We start from the raw sequence: 15742 nt of genomic DNA, 5'->3' as shown, positions 1-15742 counted from the left end.
GACCCTGCCCTCCGCCGCTGCCGCCACCTGCTTCTTCCCTGCTCCGGCCTCCGCCGCTGCCATGCTTCCGCCGCCGACGCGGCGACGCCTGCCGCCCGAAACTTCTATGAACTCGATCGGCGTAGGCTTTCCGATCCGCCGTGTCCTACGTAGATCGATCTACATCACCGCATGCATCCATGCCTTATAAAGCCCCGCAGTGCTAGGAACGATCGGGTTCCGCTTCCTTGTCCACCTCGGACTCCAACCTACAGGCAAGGCGGCAACCTATTTGGGCCAATTGGGCTGGATACAACCCAATAGCCATTGCTTTCCTCTTAGTCCTGAATGTTAATTGAAAGTATGAACACAACATGATTATAGACTGACATGAGATTCCAGGATTACCGTTTGTTGCATGATTGATATACTCAATGACTATATACAACAAACATGTATGATCAAAACTGTCTCCAATCAGCAGAAAAAGAGTGCGTTGATGACCCCGTCTAAGATCATTCTCACACTGTACCAAGGTGACACGTACGCGATAAATTGACAAGTGAACTGCAAAAGAAGATGTCTAAACTCTTATACTCGTTTCAAAAAGAAACATTTAAATTATCGCAAGAACTTGAATGGATCACTCGAAAGAGTATAAACCTATATATAATACGTAGACTAGTTTCTACCTACGTTTCGATTATCCTCTCTCTTTGCATCGCCAGTACGTCATGTCCTTCGTTCTACGGCTCCTCGTCATCGCCGACCTCGACCTCCTCCTCCGCGTAGCCCTGGGCGAGGTACTGCCTGACGATGGCCTCCTCCTTGTCCCTGGCCGCGCCTTCATGATGGCTACGGTCGTCGGGGCGATAATGGCGAGGAGCATCCTCCTTGTACCTGTCCTGTGGCTAGTGCATCTGGTGAGATTCGAGTGAATGGGCGCCCTTGTTTTTATTAGTGTTTCAGAAAGGCTAGTTCACTGAGTTATTATGCAAAGTTCATGCTTTCACGATCTCGTAGCAGTATTCTCGCTCATACCAGAATGACATGTCTGTCAACATCAAGGATCAAGCAAACGTGTGATACCCATGTGAAATGAATAGTTTGAAAATCAGATACCCAGTTCAAATAAAAGGATGGTATGGTATACAATATATTGCAGAGAAAAAAGAGCAGGAAGACAAGAAATGCCTGTCATTTCAAAGGAAGACAATAAATGACCTCAAGTATGAAGCCTGGCAGTGGTAGCATTTGACATACATTTTCATGCATCTACAGCTGCACCACACCCAAAGAAATATCTATGCTAATTGACAAGTTAAAACATGGTGGGGAAATCAATCAACTGACCAAAAGATAGTTGATTTTGGTGAAACCCACAGTCGGTGAAACCCACAGCTGAGCAGATCCGACGTGGTGTCGAGGCACTAGAGGGCTCAACATAAATCCATGATTCTAGACGGAGATAAGATTCCAGGATCATCCTTTGTTGCATGATGTACTGATATGATACAACAAACATATATGATCAAAACTGTCTCCGATCAATCGATTTTATATACATTTGAGCTCGTACACAATCAAATTGGTGACTTGTGTATCATCACAAGTATTTATGAGCTAAGAATATTCAGAGCAGCAACCCTGCTTTGAATCAACTTCCTGAAAAGAAACTCAACCCCATCTTCAAGATCTCCTATGCTGTGTTCAAGCGCCTGCAATTGCTGCTCCTCACAAATAACCTTCGTTTTTTGGAACTTCTTGGAGACGAGAGACCATTTGCTGGCAATGGGGCTGCCAATTTGCTTCGGCAAGAGCAGCCATGTGGATTCAAGCAGAGACACAGCTGTTTCTCGGCCTTCAGCCAGCAGCTTGACCACTCTGCAACTGCAACCTTCAGCAGTAGCTTTGCCGGTCGTCTTCTTCAAAGGCTTATGTGCCTTCTTCACCAGACGAACAAACGATTCGATCTTAAGCTGAGCTGCCGCATTGTCTCTCCTCTTGAGAACGAGACGCAGCTCCTGGACGCTTGTCTTCAGCTCTGCCAAGCTCTCTTGCATGGTGTTGCAGAGATCAATCAGCACAAGGGACTTCTCCAGTTCTTCCTCCACCATCTTCTTCCTTTGACCTGTCAAGGCTTGGTTGCTGGGCAAGCACATCATCTCCTCTATGCAGCTGTAGACATCTCCAAGCCTCCTCAAGCCATCGCACGCAGTGCTGATGGTTGCGGAAGGTGAAGAGATGTGCACTTTCAGGGTCTGCAGCTCCTGCTCCACATTGAGTTCAGTGGAGTAGGGAAAAGAAGGCAAACTCGTGGACCTTTGATGGCAAGCCATATCTGTAGTGGATGGTGTGATGTGGTACTTCTGTTTTTCTGTATGGAATGGAAGAGAAAGGAGGCTCTGTTTTGTTTGTGCTCAGCCCTTGTGATGCACTCTATATATAGTCAGGAAGTGTGATGCAAGTGGCAACTGGCAAGTCACCCCAGCCACCATCCTCCCTCTATTCTCAAATCTCAATAATGGAGAAACCCCCATGCTGCAGCATAATCACCGGCTCAGTTCAGTTCAGTGCAGCAAACACCAATAACTGACCCTAACAGCATGTGTTGTCTCAAGCAGTTGGCTGCAAGTCATATGCACGAGCAGGTATACTGAAAATCCAGATTGGAAATCCACAAATGGAAGTTAATTAAATCTGGCATGTAAAAGATATGTATTTGTTGAGTGGCCAGTTGATTTCACCTTCAAACAGCTGTTATCTGATCCTCAACTACTGACAGTTGCACCTGCATCTCAATCCTTATAAGGTATTACCGGCATCCATCTGTTATCTGCCACACCATAAACTGCCTGTACATTACAACTGTTTATAGATTAGTAACAAGTAACCGAACACTAATTGCCAAGCATTCGCACGAGTGCCTAACTGAAATACAGATCAGCCAATCTCAAGCAGAAGCAAATGAAAGCCAATTATGTAACTGTCTAACTGATATATCAGTTGGAGATTAGTTGACCTCACCTTCCAACAATCAACTAGTACCATTTTTGTTTCAGTATCTTGTAGTTGCACCTGTTCTCAACCCTCGTGCAACATTGTTGGCATGTCCTGCTATCTGCAACACAAACCACCACACATGCGTTGCAATTCTTAACAATTGCCTTGGCCTTTTCTTTTAATATACAAGCTCAGTGGATGGATACATTTTCAGTCTCAATTAAAATTAGAGCATACATGTCTTGCAGAAACTATTCAAAATGCCTTTTTCTTCTCTCTTGTGAAATAAGAGAATAAGTTCATGAGTTCATGGATCTTTACATGGGACATAGAAGGTCACGGATCAATAAAAGCACATGTTCAAGGTGATAAATTTCCAGCTTCTCGCTTAATATTACGGGATAAGACAACAATTATTAATACTTAACATTGCTAATTCGTCATTCTAGGCTACAGAACGAGTTCGATTCCTGAGGGAAACATTTCCAACAAATTGACAAGCTGTTAGCAATAGGTAAAGATGGCCTCCATAAAAGAGTTCAATGCTCAACCTCCATAAACGTGTTCAACACTCATATTGCTGGCAAGTTTCATCTGCCAGAGACAAGATCCATCACAAAGGGATCAGTATAGTTGAATATGATCTGAATCAAATAAAATATTAGGGACTATGGCGCACTGTCTCTACTGCAAAGATCCGAACTGTTGATATCATTTGATTAAGTGACTTAACTATGTCTATTTCTTGTATATACAATAATTATGCATGTGCATACTAGTCAGGCTAATTATGAGCTACAATGTACTACCACATGGCCTCGAGCTGGCTTGTTCACCATCCTCAGTTGCGCCATGAAAACCCAATGCTTTGATCACATTTTTTGACTGCTGGAGGTAACATGGCCATTTCAAAGTTCAAACCAAGCAGTGGTTGGCTGTGTAAACATACAACTGGAAAACAATTAGTAAACCAATGTTTGTCTAACATCAGTGATTATTTCTTAATGAAATTTGAAGCGGAAATCTATGTTGACTGACACACTGCATATTGCATCGTTATTAGGGGAATTTCATCTCTAGTATAACCCCTTATATCCATCATACCTGACATAAACTACATTAGCAGGAAAAAGAAGACATACTCCGTATAAGGTAAAGACACACATCGTGTACTGCATCATGCCACAAGAAAAGAAGACTGACAAACAATTATTGCTAGGATATACTATCTTATTTCTGCAAATATGACATGAACACATCAGTCCTATGAGCCTTTTAAAAGTAGGACAGAGTTAGAAGTCTGAACATCATATACAAGGACGAGGATCTACCACTATGAGCGATCAGAGGGGATTGGAGATAACCCACCCCAGACCATGGAATACTTGCGTAGCGCAGGGATTCGGTTCATGGGCTGCGCTTCCTACTCCCTATTACTCCGTATACATCCCATTTTTTTCCGACGCAATTTCGTCAAATTTTAGCCCAGTGCTCCCCACAAGAAACTTCCCTGAATCTGAAATCTCCTAGGGTTCAGCAAGAAGCTCACCACGCTTTGCTGGGCGGTGGCAGTCACCTCCCCCTGCGCCTCAAATCGTCTTGGCCGGAATCATCCGGTGCTGTTCGGAGGCCGTCCCGGTTCCGCGCAAATCCAGAAAGGCTCCGGAAACCGAAATCTCTAGCTCCAAGCTGTCTCCGAACTTTCTTTTCGCTTCCGGCGCACTGCTGAGGCATGGGGGCGCGGCTGAGAGGAACCGGCGGAGGGGAATGGCTCGCCGGCGGCGCGAAGACGAGACGGTGCCAGTGAGGCTCGGAATCGGGGAGTGGTAGTGCCGTACAACAAGGCAATTATTAGTGGGTAAATATATTATGAAGCAGACAATTTGCATGAAGGGCATTTGGTCTAGTGGTATGATTCTCGCTTAGGGTGCGAGAGGTCCCGAGTTCAATTCTCGGAATGCCCCAAATTTTGCTTTTTTTAGTGTGTTTTGTCTGTTCCTTCTGCTTTTTGCAGAAAACACGTTCCATCTTTATTCATGCTATGGTAGTTCAAATACAAACAATATGAAATCAACTTTCGACTATTTTTAGGTATAAACACAACGAGTATCACGCTCTGTGTAGCTACTTCGAACAAAATTCTTGTGTTCTATATGAGTCGGGATTCGGGAATGTTGCATGATACGTCGTACTACCTCCAGTCAGCAATACATGACGTTTCAAACAAAAACAGACTGATTTTAGCTGGTTTTCCTTGTCTGGAGCGTCGTTTGTTATTGACCCGAGGGAGTACTCGTATGTACGAGTTAATTCAAGTCTCACTATTCTAAACTTGAGATTGCAGCTCTTCCCAAGTTCTGAGTTCCTGCAGACGTGGAAAGATGAGTGGCCAGCTTCGTTCTGGTGATCCTTTTGCCTCCGGAAAAAAAAAACCCGAAAAGGCAACCGCTGCATTCGTTTGGCTGTGGCTGATGGCTGGTGTTGATTTGTTATGAGAGAACAGTACTGCTGACTGGTTGGTAGTTGGTGGCTGGTGCTGATTTAGTATGAGAGAACAGTACTGCTGACTGATTGGCTGACAAACCAAGCAAACACAACGAAAGGCTGCTCTTTCATCTACTATTTTCTTTTTATGAAAAAGGCTGCTCATGCTCTGGATGTCTTAGGCCACAACATCATTATCCTTGTCCTCTCCACAATATTTCTGAACACATGCATGGAGCATTAAATGAAATTGAAAAAAACAACCAATTGGTTCAACTGTAAACGACGAGATGAATTTTTAAGACTAATTAGTCCATGATTGAATATTAATTACCAAAGAACAATGAAAATGCTACAGTGCCCAAATCTAAAAAATTTCACCAACTAAACACAAACACAGCCATTGCCTATCCGGAATCATCGGCCATGGACTCCTAGGACTGCAGCATCCCCGTGGGCCCCACATACCGGTGACAGGGCAACCTGCATGACCGTTAAAACCAGCCACTCTGAGCAGCACGCCCACTGACACCGGGTCCCACCACCTCCGAGCGCGCGAACCAGTCACCCGCATCCGCTGACCGTCCCTTCCCGATCGGACGTCCCAAACACTCCCTTGCGGGGGCCACCTTTTCAGCGGGTCCACATGGCATCCGCCCGCGTGCCGCACGGGGACTCGTCGCGGGGTCCACAGCGCAGAGCACAAAGGCTGGTTCGTCTCGGGCACGTTACCGGATTCAAGGAAAATCCAAAAAAAGAGAAAGAGAAAATTAGAAGAAAAAAAATCGCCGTCGAAAAAACTCGCCGCGCTGCCACCCCCCGGCCCTTCTTCTCCGGCGACGGCGCCCGCGGCGGAGGAGCCCTTCGGGGGATCCGCTACCCAGCTCGATCCCTGCTGACCCCCGCCCCCTCCCGCCGCCCCCCTCGGGCCGCGCCCCGGCGGCGCGCGGGCCGAGATGCGGAAGAGGATGGAGAGCGTGGACGATCTGATCGAGGAGGCCAAGCTGCGCACCGTGGGGTGGGCGCTCTGCGTCTTCGCCATCTCCTACTTCCTCACGCGTGAGAGCCCCCTGGCCCCCTCATTTGAGGCCCGATTGCTTCCCTGTTTCCCATGGATTTCAACATGAAATCCAACTTCACTTCGTGAAATTGTAGTGGCATGGATCCAACTGATCTTTTTTTTTCGTGTCCCAACACCGACCTGATGAGGGATTAGATTGGCTTGGCGCTGTTACCCTGTCATTCCGTGCTTCGCTGCGGAACGCAACTGCGATTACTAATGGACTAGGCATAGCTGCAAGAGATTTTGGGTAGCGGCTTCTGTGGATGCTGGAATCGTGAGGGAATCTGAAGGATATCGCGTTACAAAGCTGGAATCTTTTGTTAGCCGGGCAGCTAGAGCTTGTCGCTACCCCATTGTGCAGCTCCTGAATGTATCCAATGCGGAGCTGCTGTGGCTGTTATGTGGCAATTTTGTTATGTTATTAGTTGCTGTTTTGCTGCCTGCATCCAATTTAGTTACTACTACTACTCGTTTCTAGGGTTAAAGTGGAGATCATTAGTAAAGGAGCTTGTTGAATTGGCTTGGAATGCTTATGAGAGCTTAAATTTGAGTTACTTGTACAGAGAAATTACCAATAGATTCCACCACTTGTGAAACTATTTCTAAAGTATTTGGCCAGTTGTTGGTGGAAAAGTAGCTTAACAAAAATGAACATTTTTTAGCATCACAAGGGTGAAGCTGAAGTGAAATAAGTCAGTATTGAGTCATGTCTAACTTTATATATATTCTAGCCATTCATATATTTTCTCCAGTGTTTTACTTGTCAAAATGACCTTTGCTTTCTTTTTCTTTGTTTCACTTTGCAATCTGTGAATGTGTTGGCCACCTGTAAGTTCCTATAATTTTTGTCTTTCGTCTTTTATTGACTTATCATTGTGTGCAGAAGTTTCTTTATGTTTTTATGCTTATTAGTATATTTCTTCTTAAATAAATGATCCGGTGTCCATGCTAAGATCATATCATTTTATTTCTAATAGATACAAGCAAATCAATGTGGACAAATGTGCCCATGTCGATCCTTATACTTGCATTTCTCCGATATCTCTCCTTCAAAGTGGAGTTCCGTTGGAGGGAACAGCCTGCACGGAAGCATACATATTTGTCTCAAGTGTCAAAGAAACAGTTATCTGCTAATGATCATCGTCTTTCAACTGTGCTGCCGGTTTCAAGATGGAGAAGGAAAGTTGGCTCACCTTCCGTTGAGGCTGCTTTTGAAAGTTTCACTGACAATATTTTGAGGGACTTTGTTTTAGACTTGTGGTATTCAGATATTACTCCTGACAGAGAGGCCCCAGAACTGATATGTGGCTTAATACTTCATGGTCTTGGTGAATTATCAGGCAGGGTGAAAGAGATGAATCTAGTTGACTTGCTAACAAGGTGAGTAGAGGCTTCAATTTTTATGTAGCACACCATTATTTAGTCGTCATTTCTCTGCTAAAGTGTTCCTTTCCCCCTATTTTCAGGGATATGGTTGATTTGATTGGTGACCATTTAGATATTTTTCGGAAGAATCAAGCTGTAATTGGTGCTGATGTTATGAGGACGTTGTCTTCCGAGGAAAGAGATGAGAGACTGAAGCAGCACCTAATTGTTTCACAGGAACTTCATCCAGCACTGTTATCTTCAGAGCACGAGTACAAGGTAAGAGCTAACAATTTAGGTTTCATGTAATCCATATTCAACAATACAACAATTAATTAATATGGTTTTTAGGTTCTTCAAGAAATTGTGGGGGGCATTATGGCTCTAGTTTTAAGACCACAAGATGCTCAGAGTCCACTAGTTCGCTGTTTCTCCAGGGAACTCATGACCTGCCTTGTCTTGCAGCCAGTGATGAACTTTGCAAGTCCAATGTAAGCTCTCAACTCTTAATACTTAACTTCATTTATATTTTGCACTCCAAATCAGATTTTCAAATGTTAAGTACTGCCTAGCTGCACACTTTGGGTCATGACATAATTCAAAGGAAACCTGTACATTTTGTTTCTCAAGTTCTGTTAGTGTCTTTTTTTATCTCTGCTTAGTAATCATACACTGCTGATTGTAATTAGTAGACGTAAGTTTTTATTAGATATGACTTATGGCAATGTGTTGGCTTAAAGCAGTATATCAGTTGATTATCTGTGACTGTAAGTACCAACCCTTTCTTTTATGTTTGTTCTTGTTTCAGCTATATGAACGAGTTGATTGTCTACCTTCTAAACAACAATGACACGAGCAATGTAGGAGGCAATGCAAACATGGCTAATACTGGAACTGTGACGGTAATGCATGATCATCCATCTTACAAAGGCGGTTCGCAAGGTTCCCAAAAGGAATCGAGGAATTTGGCTTTAGAACCAAGTGGCTTAGTTCCAGGAAATAATTCTGGCATGAGGACACTTGTTACTTCTGAAGGTGGAAAGTCAAAAGTGTTGCAGGATGACCATGACAGTGCCATCCAGCCTCGTCAGCCAAACTGGGCAGTGGTATTGGATGCAGCTACTAAAAGAAGATCAGAGGTTCTTGCCCCTGAGAATCTTGAGAACATGTGGGCAATAGGAAGAAATTACCAAAAGAAAATGATTAAAGCAGACCATTCATCAAGATTGAAAGGTTCTGGTGGTTTAGATAACAGTCCAAGGACTGTGGCAGTGGCTAAAGAGCTATCCTCTAACTTCAATGAGAGAATTGCATCTGTTGATGATAAATACATGGTGACCATGATGCATAGTACAAATAGGAATGTTCAGTCCACGTTTGTCACAGGCAGTCATCCGCTTGCTTTACAAAATAAGAATGAAGTGAAACCAAAAGAGGTGAATCAAGTTAGTTACAGCAGCAAGGAAAAAACACATGAAACCAGCAACATTGCAAAAGATCAACTAAAGCGGTCTAGTAGTACTCCTGATATTGAGAAAAGATATTTGGCCAAAAGTAACCAACCCATGGTTTCTAGTGAAAGTGGAAATGCAAGGAAAAATCAGGATGATAAGGTTTCTGGTCTTACCTCTCATGTTGAGGTACTGTTGCATGTTCCAAAGATAAGATGCAGGGTAAGTTTTTCTGCTTCTATCACAGGAACTCGTTCCAGTATCATTTTCTTATTCACAGTAATCAGGTTGCTTGGTTTAACAGAATAAAATTGATCAATCCAGAAGGGTTAAGTTGCTGCTCCCTAAGTTTATAAGGCATATTTTGATTTTTATAAAGTCAAATCTTGGACCAACAATTAGTCAGATTATATGCATGTAGTGTACAAAAGTTGTATCAATATTTTATATTTCATTCAATGTTTTTTTCAGGAGACAGTATGATGTTGATTTAGTAGCAATTGAAAATATATGTAAAAGAATTTGATAGTCATTGCCTACATTCGAAGACCTTTTCAGGTCAAAATATGCCCTACACCAATGGACGAAAATAGTAGTTTTTGCCAAAATTTCTGGTGAAATATAGGGATAGTAACCTAACTCCATTAGGTACATCTCGTTCTCGTGTGAGATAAGTTTCAGAAGTTCTTAACATTACTCCACAATTGTTTTGCATGTTATTGTTTCGTTATTTTCTTTGTACCTGGTCTTTTAAACATTTATGGGTACGGGGTTTGAATTTCTTTTGCTCTCAGGTTGTTCCTTTATACTCAAGAAATCAATCATTGCCTCATTGGTTGCGGTCCTTATATCACTATCCCATATGTTTTCCCATTTTCATCATTCCATAAGTAATTTTTTCTATGGGCACACGCTTCATTTTAATCCTGTTTGGGATTGTTGGAGCATTATTGGAGGTCCTGGTTTTGTTCGTTTGTAAGATGTATGGCATGTCTTAGTTTCATGCGGTTGCTGTGAGTGGGTGTGTGGTGTGTGCTGAGGTTCTCTAACCTCTGTACTTTTTTTCTCTCTTAAATGAAATGACGCACAGTTCTCCTGCGTCGTTTGAGAAAAAAACAAAAAGTTTTAGTACTGGGTTTCCTATGAGAACTCTCAAGTCTATATTTTTTGGCTTAATTTGTATGCAGTCCTTCAGTTCTTAATGATGAGAAGTAATTTCTACAATACGTTCCATTTCTGCATGATTGCTCAGGTCTAACAATTTTAAGACCTTTGGTCCTCTTGTTCTTGATGCAATATGCATTTATTTATGTGAAGTGATATCATTTCTCAACAGCTGATGTGATTTGTCTTGGTTGTGCCTTTCTTATTTGCAGGTTGTCGGTGCATATTTCGAGAAACTAGGTTCAAAATCTTTTGCAGTTTATTCTATTGCTGTGACTGATGCAGATAACAAGACCTGGTTTGTGAAAAGAAGGCATGATTTTACTTTGTGTATTTTGTAAATTAATTGCAGCTCCTAAAGAGTATGATGTATGATGCTGACCTATAGCTTCCGTTTGTAGATACCGAAATTTTGAACGTCTTCATCGACAGCTGAAGGAGATACCTAATTATTCATTGCATCTACCTCCAAAGAGTTTTCTTTCATCTAGTGTTGATGATTACCTTGTGCACCAACGATGCATTCTCCTGGACAAGTATCTTCAAGTATGATTTGTTTACTAGCATATTTCCTCAAATTTATTTCAGACGTGTTGATAATATTCATTTTGTGTTTGATAGGATCTCTTGTCTATAGCTAACATTGCAGAACAACATGAAGTTTGGGATTTTCTTAGTGCATCATCAAAGGTGTGTAGTTTACACCAACCAAATCCTCATAAGTGTTGTCGCTAATAACAAAAGAATGTGCACGTCTTCTTTCAAAACTTTATTGAGGTTCTTAGCAGTTTATTTCTTTTGCATTTTTGTAGAATTACTCTGCAGGAAAGTCCACCTCTGTTATGAAAACTTTGGCTGGTATGCATAATCCTGCACTTCTTTGTTTCCCCTTAAAATTTATGAGCTTTCTGTTCTTTTCTTAAAGATATTTTATTTGTTCTGCAACAGTTAATGTTGATGATGCAATGGATGACATTGTTCGACAATTTAAAGGAGTTTCAGATGGTTTGAAACGGGCGGTTGGCACATCACCTTCTAGTGCAACTGCAGAATTCATAGATAATAGAATGTATCTACCTTGGAACCAAGAAGAGACAGATAACCACAACGTGCATCATAAAAACTTGGAAAGGGTTCATAGCCTTTCTGACGGTGATAGTAACTACGAAGATCTCACCTCATCTGTAAATAGTGGATGCCACTCAGACAATGAGGTGAATAATAAAGGACATACTTCAAATGATATTAAGCAAATTGAAACGCACGCCAGTTTTGATTCACAAATGAGCGAACAAATACAAAAACCTGTGAGAGCATATTCTGATTCTTCAAACATGTCGTCTCCGAATACATTCGAGGATCCAACAGGAATTCCTCCTGAGGTATACCCCAGCTACTACTATATATTTTATTTGATGCAGACAACAGGCAGCTTTTGTTAATAAACCTTCTATTTTCTTTGACAGTGGATGCCAACAAATGTTAGCGTGCCTTTATTGAACCTGGTTGAGAAGGTATTCCAGCTAAAGCGGCGGGGTTGGATACGGTTAGTTCCTTTTATCATGAACCTTATCTAATGTGTTCCTCAGAATGAATCTGCTTTCTAGTTTTGGACTACTGTTACATAACGAAAACTGAAGTAAATGACCCAAAGGCATTTCATTGATCTGATTGGACTGGTCACTAGATATCAGTATGGTTGTCACTTGATGTATTATGGCACTATAATTTCTGATGTTTGTTTACATGATACTGAGATATGGGTGAGGTGTCGCTTCAATTATGCCATTCACATTTATAACTTGTTTGGATTTTCTCAAATTTGGACAAAGATTCATTGTTTGGTATCGGTATATTTTTCTGCTGATCATAGCCCTGTGCAGACCAATTTTAAACATTTTCACCATCCATGTTTTGGTAGCACAATTTAAACATTCTTTTGCAACCCAGTTGTTTCCACCTTTCGATAGCAGAACATGATTAATATGTATGGCATCTGCAGGAGACAAGTTCTTTGGATATCTAAACAAATTTTGCAGTTGGTCATGGAAGATGCAATCGATGAATGGATTATAAGACAAATCAACTGGCTCCGAAGAGAGGATTTCATTGTTCAAGTAATACGTTGGATTCAAGATGTAAGGCTACTATCTGTTTTCCTTCACTAGGTTTAGGTTCTCTTTCTTATTTCACTTTGAAATTTATATCTTTCATACTACCTTTTGGTGTGTGTGTGTGTGTGTGTGTGTGTGCCTGTCTGTGAGTTGGGGGGGGGGGGCACTCTTTGTAATATATGCAATCCAATAATTTCTTGATCCTTTAAGGTCCATAGGTTATATGACAGAAGTACCACCCACAAGTGTTATGCCAAGATTGGTTATTTCTTTCTGATGGGGGCAGCAGGGACTGTGGTCAAAGTTAGAATTAGTTGTAAATCATACGTAATGGATCTCAAACTTCGTTCTCCCCTATTTGTGCAACTAATGGATTTGTCATTCAACAGACCCTTTGGCCTAATGGTATATTCTTCACCAAGTTGGACGGTTACAAAGGGAATGGCGGTGGCTCAAGTCAATTTGACAAGCAGTCATCTGGGACTGGGAGTGGCAAGAAGAGTGGTGCAAGCTCATTTGAATTTCAGCTCGAGGCATCTAGAAATGCCAGTGAAGTTAAGAAACTTCTTTTAGGTCAGTCTTTTAACTGTTTTGGCTCATTTCTTTTAAATTCTTTCTTTGTTTATATTTTCTCTTGAAAAAGTTAAGGATTGATGGATGATGTATGTGTGCAAATTTATATGGTGTCTTTTGAGCAAAAAAATATGCAAAATCCCGGGTAGCGTGTGTAGCAGCAATAGTTCTGAATATCTGATGCATTGGCGATGTCTTCATTGCCTCTGCAATGGATAACTTCATACAAATAAAAAAGGATGCATCATTACTGCATTCTTCTAGTTTCCTTACTTCCGGTTAACAACTGACTCCTTTGCTTAGGCACTTAAGTGGATTTCAAGAAATGCACCATTTAGGCTACCGTTTATGCCTACAGCACCATGTCATCCAGCTAATATGATTTGCTAAGGAAAATGCTAATTTGATTTGCGATGACCTTTCAGATGGAACCCCGTCTACCTTAGTCAGCATAATTGGGTACAAGCAGTACCGACGTAGTGCAAGGGACATGTACTACTTCCTCCAAGTAAGTAAAACTCAATATCCTAGTATCTTAAGGTCTCATGACAAGACTTCCTTCTGATTAACTTATACAGTACCCTGTGGTTGCAGTCTAATGTCTGCGTTAAGCAGCTCTCGTACGCAATGTTAGAACAAGTGATCGTGACAATCTTCCCAGAGCTTCGTCAGCTAATCAATGACATCCACGAGAAGGGCCGCAAGGAGCAAGCCTCATTCACACACCATCTCTGAGCCAACCCAAGAGACTCTCTTTGAAACAGACGCGTACCATTTTGAACCACCTTCCTTTGCTCTGCGGTTGGGTCCTGAAGCTGAAACACAGATGGTTGGCAAATGCATTTCCACGGCCCAAAGTTGGGATCAAGGAAGCACTTCGTGCTTAACCAAACCTACTATACCCCCACAATGGTATGTACAGATGTAAATCAGAAGTTGTGTAAATTAGCGCCCCCTGATGTAGTAAGCCCGAACAACTTATAGTGAGATCTTGTAGGTGTTGAATGTATCGTATCATTCTTTAATTCTTTGTTTTACCCAAGACTTTAAGCTACCATTTTGCTCTCCTAGGCTGAGGGTTGTAAAGTTCCGGAGATTCAAGTGTATAGGAGGTGTCCTGCGCGTTGTTTTGCTGAGGAAACCAGATCATTCAAGCTGTACAGATATTCTCTGGGCAAGGCATGCTTCCGTGATATTCTCTGTACAGATCATTCAAGTTGTGCTCTTTCTCAAGTCTCCAGCTGCAGTCGTTGTTGGCTGACTCTTAACAGGCAAAACTTTGGCATGATCCTGGGGAATGGAGAGGTACAGCTAGACGCAAGACATGAACCGTCGTAATCTTGGGTTTGTTTCTTCCTTAATCTTCCCGTCATCGGTTAATTGCCTTGTAGGACTTTGGGATGGACGTGGTGACCACTTGTGACAGATAGCGAAGTGCAGACAGGGCCAGTTGATCCTTGCAGACTGCGCCGGCGACGATCTCGCGTGAAAGAAAACCACAAGACGACGGTGCCCTTGCAAGAATTTCAGCGGACTTGGCGTGCAAATGTTTTGGCCTTGTATGGATAGATAGTAGGATGCCAACCTTTTTTCCATGCCGTCTACTTAGGGAGGTCCCCCAACCCAAGCAAAAGCCCTAGCTACGCCCCACGGATGTCGTCCTCAACGTGGAACTGAGGCCCAAGGTGACACCTAGCTATAGTGCCTGTTGTCTGTCGTGCGGGGGAAAAAACGTTTGAGCACGGGTGTGGATATGGATAAAATCCGCGACGAAACCGACACCGACAGTCACTGACATGCAGGCCCGGAGTTTTGCACTATAGTGGCTAGAGATTTGGAGTCGCCGTCCTTGAAATCCTATGAGCAAGCACGCGTGACAATAATTCATCGAATCAAAAGAGAACAAAACTCACAAGAGGTTCCCGTGCATGCCGATGCTAGGGGTGTAAATTGGTGACCTCTTAGTGTATCTTTAACCCTGTTTAGTTCAAATATTCATGTTATTTCTCCAGATAGAATCACATTTTAAAAAGTAGCATAAATATTTGAACTAAAGAATATTGAGATGCACTTAAAAATCACCAATTTGCACCCCCCCTAGCCGGTTCACAGCTAGGATCGGTTGCACAATGAGAATTGCGCACGGTGATCCATGTTTATCGTGACATGGTACATCTCTATTATCTTGCTTGTGTTCAGCGGTGTGATGGTACAAGATCGGATAGACAGTCACTCTATTCGGCAGCTCCAGCAGCCTCCAGCCCAACAGTGTTTTCCTCTCACACCGTTCCAGCACCAGCTTCCAGCCACCAGCCAACCAATAATATTTTTCTCTCACACCACTCCAACCACCAGTTCCAGCTCCAGCCCAGCGAACAGAGTGAGTCTCTGTTTGGCAGAGCTTAGTTCCTAATGGAAGATGTGATCAAGTGGTGGACTGGTGGTTGCCCTATCGCTGTCTTGCCGCTGTTCCAAGAGGATATATATTGATTTGATTATTGTACATTGTCATCGGAGACTTGTTGTTTTGGTCTAAATTAAATGCA

At 42.5% G+C, this 15742-nt stretch overlaps 2 protein-coding genes and 1 non-coding gene across 8 annotated transcripts; 2 read left to right on the top strand and 1 right to left on the bottom strand.

The window, feature by feature from the left end:
- Positions 1-1441: 1441 nt before the first annotated feature.
- On the bottom strand, positions 1442-4788 carry LOC120686779. Of its 4 annotated transcripts, XM_039968980.1 has the most exons (5): positions 4532-4788; positions 3792-3917; positions 3007-3100; positions 2727-2834; positions 1442-2635 (listed from the first exon to the last, which is right to left on the bottom strand). In XM_039968980.1, the coding sequence occupies exon 5, from the start codon at positions 2316-2318 to the stop codon at positions 1596-1598; it is 723 nt and encodes a 240-aa protein (XP_039824914.1). In that variant the 5' UTR covers positions 2319-2635; positions 2727-2834; positions 3007-3100; positions 3792-3917; positions 4532-4788; the 3' UTR covers positions 1442-1595. The 4 variants fall into 4 exon arrangements, with proteins under 4 accessions (XP_039824914.1, XP_039824912.1, XP_039824913.1 ...); XM_039968978.1 differs by having other exon boundaries at positions 3007-3933; XM_039968979.1 differs by lacking the exon at positions 3792-3917.
- An 86-nt stretch (positions 4789-4874) lies between these two features.
- Positions 4875-4946, top strand: TRNAP-AGG. The gene has a single exon. It is a non-coding gene; the product is annotated as a tRNA-Pro (tRNA).
- Positions 4947-6196: 1250 nt separating this feature from the next.
- On the top strand, positions 6197-14421 carry LOC120684635. Of its 3 annotated transcripts, XR_005679392.1 has the most exons (16): positions 6423-6525; positions 7507-7909; positions 7996-8173; positions 8246-8385; positions 8703-9567; positions 10722-10822; positions 10911-11055; positions 11131-11199; positions 11322-11367; positions 11458-11891; positions 11976-12055; positions 12512-12647; positions 13013-13196; positions 13622-13704; positions 13791-14108; positions 14268-14421. XR_005679392.1 is itself a non-coding variant. In XM_039966515.1 (15 exons), the coding sequence occupies exons 1-15, from the start codon at positions 6423-6425 to the stop codon at positions 13929-13931; spliced, it is 3108 nt and encodes a 1035-aa protein (XP_039822449.1). In that variant the 5' UTR covers positions 6197-6422; the 3' UTR covers positions 13932-14400. The 3 variants fall into 3 exon arrangements, 2 of the variants coding, with proteins under 2 accessions (XP_039822449.1, XP_039822450.1); XM_039966515.1 differs by having other exon boundaries at positions 6197-6525; positions 13791-14400; XM_039966516.1 differs by having other exon boundaries at positions 6215-6525; positions 13775-14402.
- Positions 14422-15742: the final 1321 nt, after the last annotated feature.

Source organism: Panicum virgatum, chromosome 8N, assembly GCF_016808335.1.
Source record: "Panicum virgatum strain AP13 chromosome 8N, P.virgatum_v5, whole genome shotgun sequence".
NCBI classification, from domain to species: Eukaryota; Viridiplantae; Streptophyta; class Magnoliopsida; order Poales; family Poaceae; genus Panicum; species Panicum virgatum.
The sequence above is the reverse complement of the archived record's forward strand: the minus strand, read 5'-3'. Positions and strand labels throughout refer to the sequence as shown.

Bases quoted from the DNA above. Each gene is read 5' to 3' on its own strand.
- LOC120686779 (XM_039968978.1), bottom strand. From the start codon at position 2,318: ATGGCTTGCCATCAAAGGTCCACGAGTTTGCCTTCTTTTCCCTACTCC.
- LOC120684635 (XM_039966515.1), top strand. From the start codon at position 6,423: ATGCGGAAGAGGATGGAGAGCGTGGACGATCTGATCGAGGAGGCCAAG. The intron at 12,648-13,012 runs GTAAGGCTACTA...GTCATTCAACAG, and splicing joins TAATACGTTGGATTCAAGAT to ACCCTTTGGCCTAATGGTAT. The intron at 13,197-13,621 runs GTCAGTCTTTTA...ATGACCTTTCAG, and splicing joins AGTTAAGAAACTTCTTTTAG to ATGGAACCCCGTCTACCTTA.